The following is a 22,012-nucleotide window of genomic DNA, read 5'->3' as shown; positions in this document are numbered from 1 at the left end:
TTACCTGCTGTTGATTCAACTTACCTGCTATTGATTCAAGACTAGGGATTGCGATAGTGCTGTAAGTGCTAATGCATTTACAGGACCATGTGCGAACTAAGGTTTCCTCTGCATTTTCCAGGCCTGGCAATCTGTCCATGAAGAAAGAGCCCCACTGTTTAGATATAGGGTAGGGAGCTTTAGGCTGACGTCCCTGAAATAAAAATAAGTAAATATGTAAATGTACAAAAAAATCTTCATTGTCTATCCAACCACAAGCATTATTTTAAGAAGTCTGTAGTATTTCACTCATTTTCTGGGAAATCTGTATCAGCAGCAATGTGGCTTAAAAATACTGTAAAACAGAACAATAACAATCCTACTCCTATAAGGCCTCAAACTCAGGTTTACATAATTTATGGATTCCCTAGGGCATGAAAGTCATCTTTTGGTGAATATTTTTCCCTTAGAAATATTTTTTTTTCCTTTTTTTTTTTTTTTTCCTGTTTCAGATGGCATAACTAGCTTGCCGCCTTTCTCTGCTGGAGCACGTGAGCAGCCCAGTACAGTTGGGAACTCTTCCCAACAGAAAGGAGTGACTCTACAGGATGCTGAATGGCAGATGGAAGAATTGTGAAGAATGTAGTAGTATTTTACCTGTGGTCTTTTATATGTTTCTGAGCTGGTGAATGAGAATGGAGTCACAGGATCCATCGAGAGCCATTCAGTTCCCTCACAAACTATGAAAAATGGATTTTTTTCCTGTATGTTTTCAGTAAACAACTTCAGACTCATTATGTTTGAAAGAGAGTGTTAAAGCAGCATTGGGAAAATCAATTTTGTTTTTGCAGTTCATTTTGAAACCCGCTATATATTGCCATGAGCAGCCAGAAAAAGCTCCAGGAGGCCTCTACAGAGATATTAAAAAATGGAAAACAAAACTGCAAACCACACTGCAGAAAATCTGTTAAAGTCATTTGTGTGTAAAGTCATTTTTAGGATAGCAAAGCAAAGAACAGATATCCTAGTGTGTGCCTCCAGATTCATGAACTTTTGTACTTTATTTTCCATGTAACCCCTCTCTTAATAGCTTTGAGAAAGTGCTGGAATAATTTGTATTTATGACAGGCATCCGTGACTTTTGATCACAACAAAACTGTTGATTCAGATGGAAAAAAAAAAAAGTCAGTAAACAGAACAATTTTTTCAGTGATTTTGGGTAATAGTCTTTCCTCTAAGCGTAGCTGGGGGTAAGAGGGGAAAAGTGATTTGGACCAATATAGGTAGTGTTTTCTGTCTTCTGATGTAAATAAAGAAGCTTGGAAAAGCTTGGAAAAAAAACGTATCTTTCATTTCAAAAACATCAGTCTGATTGCTCTTCAGGAACTGTGTTCTTTTTCTTTCTCACTTAGGAGCAACATAACACTTTTTTTTTTTTTTTTTTTTGAAATCTTACCTTGCCATGCAAATCCCAGGACTTCACATAAGTTATAGTCAAATGTAGATGCTATGCTGAATTAAAGTCATTTGCCAGCTGGATGACACATGCAGCTGTTTAGGTGATTAATTAAAAAAAAGCAAACACCAAAACCCAATACTGACCCACACAAACATTTGTACAAAAGAAAGGGTCTTGTTTATTGACGAGAGAAAAAAATCTGAGGCTTCTGCTTTTTGAAATCAGTGATTGGTTCAAAAGGCAATTACAAGCACAGTCAGAGGAAATTATTTTTTTTTTTTTCCTTCAGAGATGTGATTCTTAGAGTAGGAATTTCTTACTTTTTAAGGAGGAGGAAGATAAATATAGTATTTATAACTCATGCCCTTAATAAAACCAAGCACAGACATGAGCACTGTCATCAAGTCCCCTGATAGAGAACTCCTGATGTTTTGCTGCTGGCTTATTTCCATATGAGATGGTTTGGTAGCAAGGCTACATCTCCATCTCAAATCTGATAAAAGTTGTCAAAACTTTTCCCATATACTTAAGAAGCATTTGCTGTCACTCCCTTTGTCATTACTAACTACTGCCTAGAAGATGTCCATATCTCACCTGCAGCACACATCGCCCACATTGAAGGCAAGACAATGTGCCACAACGTCTATATATCTGCAAAATCAGGCATAAGTTCCCTGGTAATATCCCTACTCCCCATAAACCTGGAGATACACGTTCAACAGCAGGGCCGATGAGCTCTTGGAAGGTCCCCCAGCCACTCCTGTAGTCCCTCAACATGGAGTTTGCTTTCCTTGTAGGGTGGCAAGTCCTGAGAAGTGCTGTGCACCCCCTTCTTTCATATGTAAAACCCCCTAAAGATGTGGTTTTGCTCTTAAGTATACTGGTCAGACAGCAGGAGGAGTTTAGACGTTGATTGTATCAGATCAGGGTACAGAACATCAAAGGCTATGTCTAGACTTCAGAGAATAATGATGGTGCAACTGTTCCACAAGACCCAAAGCTTTCCACTAAATTAAAGCACCTGGGATACTTACTATCACCTTTACTTTATTAACTGCAGACAAATAGGGCCTGTTAACAGACCAGACAGTTTCAGCTAATGGGACCCTTGGGAAATACTGATTTGCCAGCTTACAAATGGCCTATAGAAAATTGAAGTGGGCAGGGAGCTGAGCTCTGAAGTTTTACTCTGTTTGGTAAAGAGGGGAAAGAAAAAAAGATATAAGGGAGATAGGAGTGAAAATCAAGCTGAAAAGCAGTGTATATTTAGTATTTTTTTAAGGCATTATTTAAATGGTGATTTGCTATCTATGCCAGTGTTTTTGTACCAAGCAGGGTGCACTAGGATTACTTTACTGCATTACCATAAACTGTATCCCGATAATGGGTGGCACCGATGGCTGTGTGCTTTGTGCCAAGGTAATAAAACCACCATTGACTCTTAGTGCTAGTAAAAACAATGTTCAAAATGAAGTTTCGCCTGTATAATGGCAAGTATTTGATGTGTTTCCACCAGCACAGCTGTGCTGGTAAGGCCCACAACGAACAGATGTACCTGAGCAACACAGCCATGCTGCATTAAGGACATTGCTTTAAGGGCATTGCTTTAACTGGCTGGGCTTCACAGCAGCCCACTGGGTTGTTCCTGAAAGTACCATTAGATTTGTGTTGAAGATAAACAGGAGTAAAGAGATGAACAGAGCCAAGAGGCCCAGAGCAATCGGCCCTTGGCTGAGGTCACTCAGAGGAGTCCTGGAAGTACGGGGACTCAAGGACCTGACCTCCCTGACAGCCGCTAGGCAATACCGTACAAATTGGGTTTGCCTTCTAACTGCAGAAATATTGTCTATATCTGCCAATGTCTTCTTCTCGTTTTACTCCATTCATTCCTATAACCCCAGTTTTTTTCACACTATCTCCTCTGCAATGATTTCCCTCGAAATCCTGGGACGAAATCCAGCTTTTCTTAGAGTTTTCATTGATGAAATTGATCACACATTTAACGAACAGAAGGAAAAAACAAAGCCTCCAGCCAAGCAAGCAAACCCCCAAATCTGGGGGGAATCTAGTTTCAACACAATGCTTGTTTTTTTGTTTTTGTTTTGTTTTGTTTTGTTTTTTCCTTGCATGCTGCAATTCACTTAGGAGACGATAATTGCATGAATAGTTTTTAGTCTGCAATTCTCTTGCTCATTTGGTTATGACTCATACACTCAAAAGAACTGTAGTTGTTTCCATAATTTCACAGTTGTGTGTATCTGGCTTATATCAGGCATTTAACTGAAGTGGAAAAGACAAAAACTGTTAATGAAAATGGAAATTACTAGGCTCCCAGTCTGTGTGCAAGGGGGTTGTTTTCTTCCCCCTCTCTGTTAGTGATGAAATACCAATCATGCAACTGAAAACAGTTTTTTTGTTATTTCTTTCTGAAAAACGCAATTGCAAATTACAGGCAATACTCCATTTATTTAATAATATTTTGTGAAGAATGATAGAAGGGAGGATTGTGTCTTGAATTAAATTTTTAGTCCCTCTCCGCACACACAGCATGGCACACAAAATCTGCAGTAGTGTGTGTTTTTGAGAAATGAATGAGAAGGCTAATGAACAATACTAAATCTAGTTTGCTACTGTCTAATTTTCAAACAATACCTGACTTTGTCCAGTCCTTTGAGTTGGCTTTCCTCCCCTCCTAACCAAAGGGTTAATGGGAGAAGTTGATTAGGGGAATGAAAATAAAACTTTCCTGGGCTTGTAAAGGGAGTCTCTTTGAACTAGTCCAGTTAAGTTAGTAGCGTCCAGTCAACTGCAGAGATATGGATGTGACCTGTTGTTCAGACTCCAGTGAGCAGCATTGTAATGAAATATCACCACTGACCTACCACGGCCTCCTTGGTTCAGATTCCTTTAATCAACACAATTCATTTCTCCCTTGCTTACCCGCTGTCACTGGCAGCGGATGTAAACTGACCAGGGGTTTTATGTGGTAGAGGTGGTGTGTCCCTGAGATGCTGCCATCTGTTATCATGACTGCTACAGCTTTAGTGAAATGTCAAACACCTGTCTAAAATTCTCAATTTCCTGGTTGGTAACTGCAGCGATAGAGAAGATGGATCTTGTGAGGAGTCAGCCAGAGGTATCACAACAAGATAAAAACAAATCATCACCAAGGGCTTAGAAACACATCACTCAATAACTCTTGCTTTCCAGGAAAATAAACCTGTGCTGTCTGCTTGTTTAAACAGATATGCTTCAAAAGCATATATTGAACACACTTTAGAACCAATGGTTGACTTAAAAAAAATAAGCTAAAGCTTACAGAGATGTGTGTTGAAAGCTGCAATATACTTGAGTCTCCTCCAGTCAGAGAAAAAAAAAGATTTTAGGAGGACAATGAGTTATTTTTACTACATAAATTAATTAAATTGAATTATATTAACCTCTGTAGCACTGCTACTCATTGTTCCTCCCCCCCCCCTTTTTTTTTTAACTGAAGAACACATTTTTCTTGATAAGAGACTTCATTTTTTCTTCCCTCCCAACACTTCAGGAAAAAGGCTGAACATTAATGACTACATTTCCTTATTTTACTAAGTTAAATGTCCTTTGTTTAGAAATCAGGATAGTGGGGGAAAATATTAGATATGTCTAACTAAGAAGTAGATAATTTTAGTAAATGTATTTCCTTATTCTTGTTATCTGGGGGCAGGTTTGTAGAGGTACTGTGCTGTAACTGGAACTAGATTATAGTTCTTCAGCATGACACACTGGAGGTACAACTTTGCCATCTGAGTGCCGTTCCTTACCTACTTTGTTCTTCAGCAGTGGACAGAAGGATAAACTGTAGTAACATTTCACCGAGGGACAATTAAAGACTGGCAGTAATGCTAAGAGTCTGCTTCTCAGCTGTGAGCCACCTGGAAATTTTATTATTTATCTGAGGTAACTATCGGTAGTTCTCATTTGACCAGTCTTAGGAACAGTTCCTCTTATCTGAGTGCAGCTGTCATCAAAATAAATAGCCTATGCAGCAAATGAAAAAATGAAAAAAAAACAGCAAATGAAAAGTTCTTTGTATATACAGAAAACACAAGTAAACTGTATTTCAGACAAAGAGCTTTAAAACAACCTAGTAAAAATTACTGCAGTGACATGCAGGGAAATATCATGAACTCAGTGGAGTTCAGGTGCTGCACCTGATAAGCTGCTGTGAAACTTCTCCCTGTAGGACACAGGGCAGGTTCTTGTTACTGGATAGAAGACTGTTTTATGAATAAGGGACCATATGTACAGATCTTTTTCTAAGATGTGCGAGTTATCTCAGGGTAATGAAGGCTCTGTGGCACCCATACAATACTGAGCTGGTACAGGATGGTGGCCAGGAGCATATGTCTATGAGGGATGCTGCCAGCAGCCTGGTGAGATAAGCAGCCTCATGCTCAGTACAGGAGGCAGGAGGCTTTTCTGTAACTTGCTTTCTTCTGTTCTAGGAAATATCTGCAAGGAACCCTTACCTCATACTTTCCTTTTTTCTCCAAGGGCTCAGATTCGGTCTCTGCAGGCACCATAACTTTGTCCCCTAGAAGCTCCTCTAAGATGAAGACAGTTTCCCAGTTGCTATAGTGATGAGCTGGGAAAATATCTGAGTGCATGCTGTCACCAAAATAAACAACCTGTGAGGGAAGCAGCAAATTAAAAGGTCTTTGTATATGAGGAAAACACAAGCAAACCGTATCTCACAGAGAGAGAAAAAGAGCTTTAAAACAACCTAATAAAAATTCCTCTGTGTTTACAGTTGGCCATGACAAACACAGATCTTGTTAATGTCATAGTTTGGAGTTTTATCTTCAATCAGTTCAGTAAGGAAAAGAATGACTCCGCATCCCCTCCTCGCTCTGAGCCTTCAGGGGTGCCCATTTGGGACTAGCACACAGGACAGCACTGAGATTTTTGACTGACAGAAGTAGCCTGCCAGAAAGCAGTGGAAAAGACTAAAAAGAAAATGCACAGAGCAACCGGAATGCATTTTGGATGACTTTGGAGACAAGGGAGAACACAGAGCCTCTTGGTGATTCAGAACTTTTCTGTACCCAGTTGGTAGTCTAACCACTATGGAAACTGAGGTCCCACCACCTTCAGTGGCCTTTTCACCCATCCAGAGCTGTAATTAAAATAATATGATCCTACTTTTCACTGAGGCCACCTTTTCATTTATTTGATCGATTTCCTCAAGGAGATTGATTTTGTGATGATAATCTGATTCTACACAGAACTGCAGAAATGCATGACCATGCACCCAGAATAAAACATCTTAGCTAGAAAGTTTATGTTTACCAATAAAAAGACTTACATACTCCTTCCAGTTTTGGACTGCAATGTTTAAAACTTTTAACTCATCAGAAATAGTATGATATTTTGGACTCTAGAACAGGGCCCATCATTACTAAATAATTGAGGAATAGTTGGTTAACTGGAAGATGATGAAGAAACAGGCCACTTTAGCTGCAGTATATAACTTGTGCAGCTTTTGTCATGCATCTAAATAAGTAGCAACTGCATACCCTTCTTTTAGTACAGGGAGTACTAAAAGAAGGGAGTACTTCTCTTAGTACAGGGAGTGCATGCATAACTTTTCACCATGAACAAGGCAGGAAATATGCAGCGGGGAATGTGTGGAGTAAGCTCACACTGTGCATTGATAGGCCATTGCTGTAATCATTAGTAATGAAGCAGAACAGAACAGTCAGTTTTGATGCATAATGGAATTGCTCCACCCCAAAGCAGTGTATGCAGAACAAAAATTTGTGACTTATCACATCATTAACAGTAAAACAAGATCATCTGGTAACTTTTATACTGAAACAGGGTATTTTCACAAAGATTTAATCTCACTTTTAACATACCTTGGGATCCAGTTTGCCAGTCATCTTCTTCAGTAGTTCATAAAGATGGATAGCATTACCTTGGGAATACCAACCCGGCTTGTCCAGTGACAACAGAGCCTCCTGCTCCTCATCATTTTCTGGAACCAACAAGCAAAATTGCCTGCTGTTAGTGAGAGCAGCACATGCTTCTGAATTTGTAAGATGTGCAAGAAGCTGCCTGTGCACAGCTTGGAGAACATAGTCTATTTTGACATGAAAACAGCTCCAGTATCTGGTGAGAGGTTCAAGTTCTGGTACTGGCTGTGGGTTCAGTTGTGATGTTTGGTAGATGGGGATGGCTTGTATACAAAGTGGCACTTAAGATGTGACCTTGCACGCTATCTGTTCAGCAAGTACGAAATAAAAAGGGTAGGCAGACATGTTTGAGTAAAGAAGCAGCTGAGCCTCATCTGCAAGTGCTACAGAAGAGCTGAAGAATCAAAGCCATGGGCTTTGCTTCCCAAGTACTACAGCAGTGAAGGTAGAAAATTACACAGAGCAAACTGATGGAGGAGCTGCTGAAGAGCTAAGGAGAAACATGAGATAGGACGGACAATAACAGCATGTACTTTTCCCTACAGGAAAATTAGTTTCTACTTTTAAACACTGACATAAATTCAATGAAACAGGACGAGGTAGTTCGTTTGGGAATTAATCAGCCTTAGGTCAGCACATGCAATGAGCAGTTCCAGTTATCATCCAGTTTTGGGGAAGTGAACAGTATTACTGCTGGTGATGTAAACTTTCCATATATCCAAAATGGCAACTGTCAGCAAACAGGAAGAATCATTAGGGTATGAAACTCCCAGGCTGTCCGCTAACTGTGCCCCAAAGCAGCTGTATCTGTCCTGGTGCCCACGTAATGTTATTACTCATCCAGATCCATGTGCTATTGTCAGATCTACTCTTACCAGCTTCTTGCTGGAGCCCATATACTAGCCTTAGCGAAATGATAAATGATAAAAATTTAATCAGAAATGTTAATATTAATGTCTTTTGTCTGTCGATGTGGTTAAATGAAAGGGTGATTTTGTTATTCAGTCTCAATCAAATATATCTATTTTATTGGTTAGAAACCAATACAGTACTTTGCTCTGGTTTAGGCAGGACATCAAGATTTTACTCTTTCCCCTGTTTTACAGAATTTTTCAAAGTACTTCAGATATGTTAGGGAGAAGACTGAGACAGAGAGAACAAACTTCACTCAGAGATTTCTGAAAACTGAAATGTAGATTTTGGAAGAACAGTGAAATGACAACATGGCTTTATGTTTAAGTGCACTTAAGATGAACATGATACATTGCTCCTTTTGAAGGAGAAAAAAAAAAGGAAAAAGAAGGGAAGAGATACAGGCAGTCTACCATCCTTTAGTATTATACATCTAAGAATTGGAATAATCACAGGATTTATTCTCAGAGAAAACAATTCTATATTAAGGGTGTTTTATAAACTCGGAAAAAACAAAGAAACTAGAAAAAAAAAAAGAAATTCAAACTAGCAATTCACATAAACCTTGTGTGGAATCGTCTTTTCCTTTATTTTTCCTTCAGAAACCTAATGACAGTAAGTATAATAACATCCATGAAAAGAAACCTCCTCCATTTAACATTTCCTGGCCTTTAAATTACTTTTGATCAAACAACTTTTGATCAAACTGAAGTCGTCAAAGTCCAGAAAGTTTGTTTTATTTTCTCTTCACTTTTAGACATATTTTTAAGGCTGACTGAATAAGTAGACATAATTTTCAAACAGCATGGACATAGAAAAAGAGCACTTTTCAAAACAACATTTTTGAGCTGCTACAAAAACTTTCTTGAAATTTGCCAAAATTTCTGAAGCTATCGCTGTCTATGACTATGAACTCTTCATTCATTCAGTCAGGAAATTGTAGAGAACAATGGAGGTATTAATAAAAGGATTTTTAGAATAACAATATTATAATTGCAAATATGAGCCCTATGTGTTACAGTAGCACCAGGTGTCTCCAGCAAAGATCAAGATTCTGCTTTGCTGCTTCTAAGGAAAGGCATGAGGGGCAGCCCTGACTGAAAAAATTCACTCTAATTACAAGGTAAAAGACCTCTCGCTCTGTGAGACCCATTACTGTCACCCCTAGCAATGGGATTCATCTCACTTAACTCGATGCATCCTGAAGTCAGGCTTCTAATTTATATCTATAATCTCAACTAGCTGGCCAGGCTTCCTTGGTAGGCAAAAAAGTGCAAGAAATACTTTCTAGAGGTGCCAGCTCTGTAGAAATAAAAGACTTAATTAAGCTAGAACTTCATTTTCAGGCAGTGAAATTATGGGAAATTTCAAGGCTTGGTTTCTTCCTCTATACATGGAGGCAGCAAACAGCATCAAGATGTTTAATTAATTACAGGAACACCTTGATTTTGGAAGGAGCTTCAGATAGCTGATGAATTAGGAAAGCTCCTTTATATTTCAGATGTAAGGTTATTGAGATAATGGATCAGGCAAACCTTGTGTCTTGAACTCTCTCATATGGCTGCTCGTATTCGTACAGCTAGCTCAAATGTGTGGTGACTGCCAGTTTTATTTATATAATCTAAAGTGGGAAAAAATGTACACCTCAATGGTGTTTCAGTTGCAGCAAGACACTAATAAGAAAGGTTTCTAATCCAGTTCCACTTTCCCTGTGGCAAAATATAGTCAAGAAAATTATTCTTTAGCCCTGACTGTTAAGGCCTCTTGTGGTAGGTCTGCCATGTGAAGAAAAATACATCACAGCTTAAAAACCATTAATGCCACAATTGACTCGGGCATTGTATTATTTCCTTGCAATAGTGGCTACATGACAGTGCTAAAGAAATCCAACTATGTCCTGAAATAATGCTGCATAAATGTGATTATGAGACCTTCTAATGTATCTTAGATATTCTGAGCATAATTTTGGGTGCACTCACACAAGAGGAAAACTGCTGCTGACCTTCCTTCTATCTTGCTGTTATTGATTCTTGGAAGTTCATTCAAAGGTCAGAAATGCTATAAATATTACTCCAACAGGAAGCCACACATATACAGGCGGGGATGCTAATGCTTCAGGTCTTACAACTTGGGCAGGAAGAGAGATGTCCTGACAATTTCAAATAGACTGGATAACCAGAAAGAATTTCTCAGATGATTTAGATAGAGCAACTTGCTTCCTTCTGAAGTCTAATATATCACTGCAGCCTGGATTCCTGGCTGCAGACTAAAAGCATGCCACAACAAGAAATGCAAAAGCATCAAGCAAGTAAAATTAAAATTATTAAAACCAGAAAAGGATTCTATTAACACACTCACCTGAACCTCAGCAGTGATTCAGAGCAATTTTCCTGAGGGGCAATTACTGTTCCTTTGTAACAATAACAACAAAACCTTGACTCACGCTGGGGCAGTATTAGTATTGCTGGAATGGCCATTTGCATATTGCTGTGTCTAACAGCTTAGGAAATGTACTCCAATTCAGAAATGTAATTCATAAGCAGATACAGTTTTTCAGATAAACTAACTCACTAACACAACTCAGTATCCTTCTTTTCATAATTTTCTTAACCGTGAGTTGCAGGTTTATAACATGGGCCGAGGAACATCTGGTTCCATTCTAAACAAATATGCAAAAAGTAATCAGTGATGCTTATTCCCATTCAGATGACGACTGATGGTAATTTACTTTGGAGCAGAATGGTTTATTCGGAAAGACTGCACATGCTTGCTTACTGTGGCGTGCTTTGCTATCTGTTTACTGGTCACACCTGCCCAGATGGAGGCCTGAACATGTGAGCTCTTGAGGTTATGTCCAGACAGAGAGTTAGGCCAGGGTCAGAGCCTGCACTGAGGTTCATTTTCACCAGCTCAGCACCCGCAGGACCACCACCCTGCACTGTTGTTTAAGTTGTGTGGCCACACAATGCGTGTTAGTCACATGCTGGGGCGAGAACCTGCTGGTGATTCGCCAGAGAGCCCGAGGAGACCTCGCACTGACGTGGCTGGGCAGACGCTGCCGTAGGACACAAATTCCAAGTGCCTGTGGGTGATGCCAGCCTCAGATGTGCTATGGCTCAACTGCAGTCTGTGTGCAGCTCCCCGGTAGTCTGTTTCTCTTCCTTCCTATCTTTCTCCTGATAGTCTTGTTACTGCCAATTCTTGTACAAACCCAGTTAGGCTTATTAGGGTTACTGGTATTTTTTGATCCTTTGAGCTGTGCAGTAGAATAAAAATGTTGCCACTTGTGTATATACCTGTTCTTGCCTCCTCCTAATGATGGGCCTATCACTATGTGTAGGCACTTAGCACAGATGTGTGTATGTGTTTACCAAAGCCCTGGTTACAACCTCAAGGGGCTATTGTAAAACAAATAGATATTATGACCCACAACTGTCATATGCCTCTCTGTAATTTAAAATAATGTCATTTTAGGCCCCGAGGACATTAATATAAAAGCTTGTTTTTGTTCCAGCCTGGCTTGCAAGCACAGTCTGATCCTAGATGGCATTTCGAGTTCACTTCAGAAATACAAGGCCTCTTTTTCAGCAAGTGACTTGGGGCAGGAAACCACATCGTTTTACAGGCGAGACAGAATGGACCTGCCTAAGTAAAATCCCTCTGGGGCTTCTTCCAGTGGTAAGGGTAATGAGACAGGATGAGATAAGTTCCCCTACAGACCATGTCCCCCATGAAGAAAGTAAGTATTCATGATCTTGATGGAGGCAAGACTATATCCCGAATGAGCCTAACAGGTGATGGATAGTGTGCAATAGCACTGGAGCAGCCCTCACCAAAGCAGCACTGCTGATGCCTCAGTGGGGCTAACCCCTTCCCTCTGCTTGGATGGAGGCAACCTCGCTCCTGCATGCATGCCTGCTGTCAGGGTGCTGGGATGTGCCAGGGGAAGCAGTGCCCACACTGCTTTGTGCTATTTGACATAACTGTGGCGGTCCAGGGGCACAGGTGGGGCATGGGAGCAGCAGGTGAACACATTGATGCTCCTCCACTGGTAAGGCACAGCAGTTATGCAGCTCTTCCTTCTTGGAGTATGCCTCTGACAAGCTGGAGTATATTGCTTAAAACCCATTTTCTCTCTACTGTAAGAACTGAGATGAGATGGAGGCAAAAAATAATGCCCAGACATCCACTATACTGAAAAAAAATTTTAATGAATTGCTGAAATTTCACTGCTCTTTTCCCTTTTCACGGGGAGATCCAGCAGCTACTGAGACTCTGGAATGGTCTGTCCTTCCCTTGGAAATGCCCCAGAGGAGAGGATTAGCTGCTAGTCAGGATTCATGCAGGTATCATTGTGTGTTTTGCCGTCCTTGAAATAATTCTGTGCCCTGGAAGCAGCTTGAGATCCATCTGTCCTGCACACACACCAGTGCTTGCTAGTCTCCTATCTGACTGGATGGCTGCAGGAAAGTGATAAGGAACATATTATTCTCATGATGAGGTGATGAAATAAAAGGTTAAGGCTTCCAAAGTGACTAGTGATTTTGCCTGTATCCATTTTTGGCTGTTATACCTTATTTTTCAGAAAGTGCTGAGCCTGAAGATCAGTTCCCCTTCCTGCCCTTGCACCATTCTGCCTTCTTCGCAGTGGATTGTAGTTAATGAGACAAAAAATGAACTAATCAAAATTAAAATTCACTTTTGAAAACTGGATTATTTTTTTTTAATTTTATGTAGTCAGTGATACAACTTTCTTTTGCTCAGTAACCCCAAAATATAGGTACTCATTCTTGCGGAGAACTAAATAACAGTATTAGTTAAAGCTGGCAATATGCCAAAGGAACACCATGAACAAAGCAGAGGAAAGTATGGATACCATCCTGTGGAAAACACACACACACACAAACAAAAACCCCATACCTATTTCATAATAATGCATAAGTACTACTTATCTAATTACTAATGCTTCATTTTCTCATGATGGACTTGTGTGTTTGTGCTCATTTATAAGGCCTAATAAGACCAAAGTGAAAGATACAGTGAACTTTGAAAGTGTCCTGGGCATATAAGAGCCACACACTTCCTAGAGAAATGAATTTTAAAAATGTTTTACAGTTTTAGCTCCACTAAACCTCTTTATTTTGATTGAAATCAGCACTGCTGCTAAAGATTAATTGTGCCAAGCATTAGGATATGTAGACTGAAGTTTTACTTGTTTGCAAGAAAATCACTATTTCCTTTATAGCAGTTAGCAAGTAAGTTTCTTTAGGAAGTTTTTATTACTGTCCTACAGGAACTGAAAATAACATATCACTACAGACTTAGCAATTTGTTTTCAAATCTGTCAAAGCATTAAGTTTATATCTTCCCAGGAATAGTCTGGCTAATGAACAAAGCATTTCTATTTAAAACATTGAAATGATGAAATATAAGCAAGGCCTTCTTTTCATTATTTTTGGTAAATGATTCATCTGCAAGTTCATTTCTAGATATAGTTCATGCATGGATTTGGTGAAGCCTTTTCTATAATTTTATTAAATGTATTTATAACTCAAGGAACTTCTATTTTGGAAGGGTAAGAGGGACAAAAATACTGAATTTCATTTCTTCCTTGCATATATTTTGTAAGCTTTTGTTTGTTTGTTTGTTTGTTTTTAACTGGGATCTTGGGGGGGGGGTTGGGCAAATGAAAAGATAAGAAATGAATTCCCTCCCCAGAACTGTTGCATTCTGGACCTCATTAGTTTTGTAAGCAGACTCCAGAGCCTCATAAACGAGGAGCTCCCAATATCCAGACAAATGTCCCCAGATGTCTCTATCAATATTAATATTCTAGTCCTCCTAGAGGGCATATAATTATGGAGAGAGAGAAACCTTTCCAGAAACCATTTCAAATTCAAATAAGCCAGGAGAGGAACGGTAATTGAGAAATCAAAACAAAACACATTATCATTTCAAGAACATACAGTTAGTTCACTTCAAGCAACTGTCTATAACTTTTCTTACCAGGTTCTGCTTCGCTGCTGTACAAAAATTTGACATTTGTAAAATCCCCTTTCTTTTACTGAAGTATTGGCTGTCCATCGTACAATCAGTATGAACTGAACTAATTCTTAGGAAATAGGAGTTTTAACTAATCAAGCTCTTTTTCTACCATGCTTGTGTTCAGAAAGAGGCAGCTCCAGCCGTGGAGAATTTGCAGACTGAGAGGCTGCTGTCCGAGGAAGGGCTGCCCCAGGGACATTGCGGAGTCACACAGAGCTCGCAGCTCTGCCAGAAAGACAAAGGATCCCTTTGGCCCTGTTCAGCTGCTAAGAGGCTCTTCTTGGGTTATCTTCCAGAAAAGTTCTTTACTTTTGAAATCGTGCTAATCTAAACCAGAGTGGTTTAACCTGAGCAGTGACAGGAGGCTGTTTTGGCCTATTTTGGACTGCATCTGTAAATGCAGAGCTGTGTGGCTTGCTGGGCAGAGAGCACCGTTCCTCTCAGGAAGATGTTGTGGTTGACAGCATTAGGTTGTAATAATGGCTAAGTACTATGGAAGAAGCTCAGCTTTTCGGGTAAGATGGCCAAACAAACATTCCTTGAAGTTTTCAGGAAAAGGGAAGCACTGGAGGGAAGCATAGATGAGATGAGGGCCACCAGCCAGATGCTCTGACCTAACATGTGAATGCACACAACTGTGAATGCACACAACTTCCTTGCATCGAGCAGACTGCCATCATGCAGCTGACTGTAACCTTCTAAGTCTCTCTAGCAACACCTACTGAAATAAGACTCACTGGAATTTGCTCTTCTACACTGAAAATCAGCACTGCAGTGTGGTGGGGAAAAACTTCCTGCCATCATTTACCTCAAGCTCTGACACTGAAAGTAAGTAAGAAAGCAAGCAAGAAAGAAAGAAAGAGGGAAAGAAAGTTCTTTAATCCTCAGTTGTGGCAAGTTATTTTTTATTATTACTATTTTTTAATTTTGTTTTTAATATATATATATCTTAGTATTTCAGGTATAAACCTTATTATGTAAAGTGAATAGACAATTTGATTCTGAACAAGCATATATCCATACAGCTGCTGCAAGGAGCCTTTGATTTTAATTTCTTAATTTCCCTAAATTCAAATAACACAATGATTGTGAAGTGGACAAGAGCATGCATAGTTGTTGCACATACACATTTGCTCAGAATTCAGAATAGACATTTTCATTAACTCACTTTTAAAAAATGTATAGCACATGTATTAGTCATTTATGATATATTATTAAAAACTAATATGGCAAAGTTGAGTTATAGTTTATATGAGAGCTCCATTTTTTTTTCCTATTACCTAAAATCCTTACTTTATTTTTATTAATTAATTCTTTTTCAAGTTCCAGGTTTTCAAATATCAGCTACCTCTGATGGGGAAAAAATTCCAGTTTTACATCAACCTTTAAAGACTAACTCAAAATTCAAAATTTCATAAGTAAAATTTGAAATAAAATAATAATTTTATAATTTTTTATTTTTATTTTTATTTTTATAATAAAAAACAAACAAACAAAACCCTCCCTTCTTCCTAATCTTTGAGAAGGCAAAACCATTTTCTTAATCTGTTCAGAAATGCTAGAAGACATCTGCAGGGCTTGTTCATATAAGTTACCTCGTAGAAAGGATTAACTAGACAACGCACTTTTTCAATTCTTATCCACTGTCTAGATGATTTGATGTTGAAGATGTGAAGCTATATATATATATACCCATTTATACATATATATCCATATATATCCATATATGTTTATACATAAATACATGTATAAAAGTGGAGCATATGGGTTGCATGCTACCACCCTCCTTAGCATGAAAAGTTGTAAGGAAGAGCAGCAGTGTCAGTCCTGGGTCTGTATAGTTTATTCCAGCACAGAATATAAATCATCTATGTAAGCTGGGAAACATAGAAGGAGGTATATAACTGAGACATAGAAAGTGAAGACAAATTCCTCATTGCATAAGTTCTCAATGCAGGAATTTGCTATTTCCCTGTCCTACGGAGCCCGCTGCTTTTTCACCTAGAAAGTGTCTTAGCTGCACTTGTTTTGCTCTCCATACTTACATTTGTTGCTTACTAAATTTATAAGATTTTAGAGGTTGCGTCATTTTGATGTCTAAAGTAACATGTACCTCTCCCCTCTAGGGGAGAAGGAATGAGAGGGAACAAATAATTGCCTACATTTAAAGCAGTGAAAAGAATGGAGATGAACACAGAAGTGAATAGGAGGCAGCTTTGGAGAGGGAAATAACAGAGTGCTATGCATTGCACAAGTTCTGCAACATGTATCTCAGCAGAAAGGGTAAGTCTCTGTCTTCTCCATTAGGAGATACAGTATAACGCCTGAGAATGAAGATTATTATGCTCTTCTCTAACACTTCAAATTTGACTTAGCATCATGTTCTAATACATGTTTTTGTGACAATTGTATTACTTAAATCAACTTATCTTTTTCTGTTGAACTGCTTATCTAGAAGTCATAAACTATGGAAAAAGCAAAATGATGTATCTTTGAATATACATTTTATTAAAATATTTCCTAAAATTTATTTCAACTACCACATGCATTTTGTACTAGAAAAGAAACAGCAAAACCTTCCATGTAATTTGGGGAATAAAAAGTATCCACACAGCCTTCTGGCTGTTAGTGTCCGTACAAGCATACAATAGCTGCAGATAGTGGTTATTAAAACCTGGCTCAGCCCATCCCCTGACTCAACTGTTAGAAGAGAACAACCCCACCCAAGCCCAGGACAGCTGCCTTCGCCCAGCGCTGCTGGAGAGGTCAGGGCGGGTGGTGAGTGCCTTCCTGCAGTGCAGGGCTGCGAGCCTGGGCTGGGCACCTCCTAATGCTGGGCAGGGGCTGAGGGCACAGCTGTGCTTTGCCTGCTTCACTGGCGGTGACAGGAAGATGTGGAACTGGTTCCATCCCTCTTATTAAAGCTTTTTTTCCTCGAGAAGAGAAGAGAAGAGAAGAAAAAAGAAAAGAAAAGAAAAGAAAAGAAAAGAAAAGAAAAGAAAAGAAAAGAAAAAAGAAAAGAAAAGAAAAGAAAAGAAAAGAAAAGAAAAGAAAAGAAAAGAAAAGAAAAGAAAAGAAAAGAAAAGAAAAAACAACATAAAAATTGCTTGACTTGCTGTCTCAGGGCTTCACAGGCATCCTCCTATTTAGAATTTATGAACTACACACATTCCCAATATTTCTAAACAAAACTGGATGTCTTAGATTTTTTTTTTTTTTTAATTGAAGCAAACCCTACCATCTGTGGCTGCTGAGAGTGGTGTTCTGGCTCCTGTTGATCCTTGACTTAGTACATTGTACAAGAGAAGCAGTACATTACATTAGATTACACTTCAAAACCACACCAATATTAAAACCATTTGAATATGGCTGTGTCAGTGACACGATTACACTGGCATTTGATTTACATATAGATACTAAATTGTGAACATTTTTGTTACTAACAATACTTAGCACTTAAAGTAATAATTAAAAATATATATAATTTGGAATATAATGGCACTAAATAGTCAAGGTTTATTTTAGTAAATATATGGAAACTGCCACTGATAGTTTAAAATTATAAATATGACAGGATGCCAAACATACCAGAAAAGAACAAATCATCAAAACAATCACAGTGGGTGGTCTTGTTCAATAGTAAATAGAGGTTTTTTTTTTTTTTCCTGATACATTTTTTGCCCTACAGTTTGGTTCTCTTTGCTTAGGAAAAAGTTCAAGGAGTATTAAAAGATTGTTCAGGACCTAACATTGATTTTAGCTTCAGAGAGTCTTGCTGTGGAGACATACCTTTGATTCATCATCAGTGAATCCCAATGGTGATTTTGCGATCTTACTGCAGTAAGGAGGACCCTTAGATCCTTTTAATATATTCTATACTGTATTTGACATTATTATTATTCCTTCTGGAGAAAAAAAAAAAAAGCCCCTTTAAAAATTTGGTTTTGTGCAGTGCACTCTTGTCGTGAGAAATACACACATTAGGGTCCATCACAGAAAGCCTTCAGCAGTCTTTATTTCCTTATATGAAAGCATCGAAGAAAAGTATTTGGAAGTTATGTGAATTGCACTGGTGAGCAATTAGGTGGCACTATGCCAAACTCCAGATACACAGGAGAAAAAGGAGAAAGTAAAGTAGGAAACCCCTCTAGACCACTGGTGTGCTGGTGTGAAGGCCAGCAGCAGAGCAAGGCGAGCAAGCACAGCTCCTCAAGCACTTGCCTTTCAGAGAGGCGTGGGGAAGCTGTGCCCTGAGGATGTCCTCTGGAAGGGTGCTCACCCTTGGGACCTTGGCAGGGAGGGAGCTGCTGGGAGAAAAACATTTTGGGGGGATCAGCGTTGGCTGCATGAGGAAAGGATGCTGCAGCAATGCTTTGGTCTGGGTGACTCTGGCTCTTGGGACAGAGGGTCACCAGTTCTGCCACAGATTTCATACAGGACCCTGAGTGCTTTGTATGTAAATAGGAGCTTTAAAGCTCCCACACATCAGAAGCACTATGAACGTAAATATATTAAGGTCCATGAAATGGTAACAATAGCCATCCAAGTAGTTTAGGAGGGGAGAGTGAGATGAAGATGAGAGACGTGGAACTGGAGTTATACAGACTCAGGATAAAAGAACAAGTAACTGGAATATGATATTGCTCAGATCATGAGTGCTGAGATGAGGGACAGTGGGAAAACTTCTTCTGGGGGCCAGAGAAATTAAAAAATATATCCTTCCACCTGTCTATATGAGGCATGCATGCTGGTATCTCTGTTGAGACTTATAACCTCTGATAGAAGCTGAGCAGAAGGGAAGGACCAGGTATATGTGCACATGAAAGACATGGAGAGGTGATGGCAAGGTCAGTCTTAAGGTTTGGGGACAATTTCATGGCCCTGTGGACACAAGTCATTGTATGGATTCACAGGATGGGCAAAGAAGTTGGCAAGATTAGAACAACTGGCAGAGATTTCAGATGCTTATTCAGGCCTGCTCCAGGGCTAGATGTGTATCTGAGGTGTCAGGGAACATCACAGTGAACAACAAGAAACTCTGTTCCTAAAAACTATTAAATCTGTTGAGTTATAGTGTAACTTTTTATTTAATAAACTAATTGAAAAACATTAGGAAATTAATGTTCTAAGAAAGTGGTAAAATTTTTATGTGTCAAACAGTCACTGTAAATCTCAGAACAACATAACTGGGCTGGAGATGGTGAGGAAGAAAGGAAACTATTACTTTATGGAAAAGAAAACTTAAGCTTTGATGGGAAGATTGACATGAAAGATTTGTAGTATTGGTTTTTTGAAGAAGTGATAGAAAATGATCCCCAAGATGTTTCCTATAATTCTGCAGTTCCTTATCTATGCACTTTGTGTGGTTTGCAAAACCACTCAGTGTCTAAGTGAACATGCAATTTACCTTGTTTCTCAGAATCAAGAGCATTAAGCCAGATCTCCATATGTAGGAATTTCACAGATAAAATCTCTTGCTACTATTATTCCAGAAAAAATAATCATCTTGGAATGCTCAGCATTAGTCTGGCAGTATCTCAGACACCTGGGATCTGTGGACAGCAACAATATATAAATTCATTTTGCAGCAGATAAGAATCAGTTCAGAATGAATGTGTTTACTGATGAAGAGAAAAAGTCCTGCGGTTGCTAACTCTACCTAGAAAAACATGCAACATACATATTTAAGTTCAAAACATCTGGAGTCCTACGTGAAGAATAAAGAAGACTGAAGAACAAAGAGAGCAAAGAAGAATATGGTACATCACTTTTACCTTTTCCTGAGCTTTCAGTTTGTATGAAATAATTCCCTTTTGAACATCAGCTGCAGAGGGCTTGCTACTGACCAATGCAATGTCCCGTGATTGACTGTCAGCCAAGAAATGTCCAGGCTTTGTGTTCTCTGATGTTTTATTTGCCCTGTACTGGGTGGGAGAGGCAGAGCTGCTGCAGAGCTAGTTAGTTCTCTACCCACCTAAGATGTCCCCGGTGCACAGTAAGTCCACACCTGTTATTTATTGCAGCTCTCCTATGCCACTTACCACTTTGCAACTCTCCCAAGTGCTCCATAAACATTAAGTAAGCCTCAGGATTTAGAAACTGGGAAACCAAGGCAGGGGTTCAGTGTCAAAGCACACCACATCTCAGTGCAGGCTTTCCTCACGATTCCCCTTAGTGTTCTCAGCTCTTTTCCAGGTCTTCCTAACCAGCTCCTTTCACTATTTGCTTCCAATAGCAGATCTGATGCCTGCAGTACAAAAAGCAACATGTGCTTTCTGTGAAAAACAATTCTACAAACTAACCTTAATAAAAGCTTGACATTTTGGGAGAACACACAAGAGAACTCTAAAGCTTCTTAATGAAAACCAGCACATACAGATTCGTGGAAACTATGCTGAAGGGAAGCTTTCTGCAGTGGTTGCCAGCTCCCAGTCTGACAGGAATGTACCATACACAACCCTCCATTTTTGCTCTACTACAAACTGCCTCAATCCTCATTTCCAAATTAATGAAAAATCAAATCACAATGTAACTCTTTACCAGGCGCTTTGTCTAAGATGAAAATAATTACACAGAGAACAAAAATAAAGAAAAAAAACAACTTTCCTCACTTATTGTTTACACATATATAGTCTATGGCAAAGGATGTTTTTTCCCTGCAAAGTTGTATTGGTAAATCTACCAATGATGTAGATTTTTTTTTTCTTCCAAAAAATTCCTTGTGGAATTTGACAGTGGTTTAAGGACTATTATGTGAAGTTCAAGCTAAATGTGCACCAACCAAATTCACACAGCTTTGCACTGAGTCTTAGTACATTAGTAATTTTTACAAACTTGTACTGATCCATCCTGCAAGCAGCCAGACCTTAGCTGTAGGCATGGAAGTAGACCAGCACAAATCACAGCTTCCTACTCAGGAGGTAGCCTGGTTCAATTCAGCTGCTAAAATACTGATGCCTGGTGACATTTGAGATGCCTTATGGTGTCCCAGCACCCTAGTCCTGTTGCAAGCCGAGAGGCCATGGGTCTTCCATATCTCCTGTGCAAGACCTGCGTTTGTGTTCCCTGGGGCTCTTAATTAGCCCTGAGGGCTTATGCTCAGGCAACAAGTGCACCATGGCTGTCATTCAGCTCCAGACACAGAAACATCAATGGGCCTATGATAGGAAGCAGAGCCACTCCAGATTGCACTATGAAGCCAATGGGGTCCATGTATCCTATAGAGTAGAGCATAGGCACTTCCTTTTGGGCCATTGTACAGCTCTCCACCGACTCTGTTGGCTAGCTCTTCATTGCCTATAATGATAGTAAGCTGAGTAATATCAAAAAATGATAGCTAGCTAGGGTATTTTCCATATACAATGGTTTCTATAACCATTCCTGGTACTTATTTACTGCTCTCTCTTTTTTTTTTTTTTTTTTTAACCCAAAATAGACCTCTGCGATTTTTGACCTAAGAAATCACCCTTACAACACAGTTGTCCGTCAATTTTTTGCTTAAGGGAGAGGCTTGCAACTAAATGGCAAGAATTTGTTTCTGAATACTATCTGGCAAGAAGAGAAGCCTACTAAGACAACGATGGAGTAACATCCTATTTGTAAACAGAAGTTGAGTCTGATAATCATCTGTATGAGTTAATAAGCTTTCCACTGGGAC

General features: G+C 39.2%; 1 protein-coding gene across 1 annotated transcript in view; it reads right to left on the bottom strand.

The window, feature by feature from the left end:
* NT5DC1 (5'-nucleotidase domain containing 1) overlaps positions 1-22,012 on the bottom strand; it is a 152,556-nt gene that overhangs the window by 13,417 nt on the left and 117,127 nt on the right. Inside the window, exons 9-11 of the mRNA XM_035538900.2 lie at positions 7,342-7,460; positions 5,953-6,111; positions 25-193 (exon numbers count right to left, since the gene is read on the bottom strand). Of these exons, the coding sequence (XP_035394793.1) occupies positions 25-193; positions 5,953-6,111; positions 7,342-7,460 (447 nt within the window). The remainder of the gene's footprint in view (positions 1-24; positions 194-5,952; positions 6,112-7,341; positions 7,461-22,012) is intronic.

The sequence above is a fragment of the Cygnus atratus genome, chromosome 3 (genome assembly GCF_013377495.2).
Source record: "Cygnus atratus isolate AKBS03 ecotype Queensland, Australia chromosome 3, CAtr_DNAZoo_HiC_assembly, whole genome shotgun sequence".
NCBI lineage: Eukaryota > Metazoa > Chordata > Aves > Anseriformes > Anatidae > Cygnus > Cygnus atratus.
Note: the sequence above shows the minus strand (reverse complement) of the source record. Positions and strands in the feature narration are given on the sequence as shown.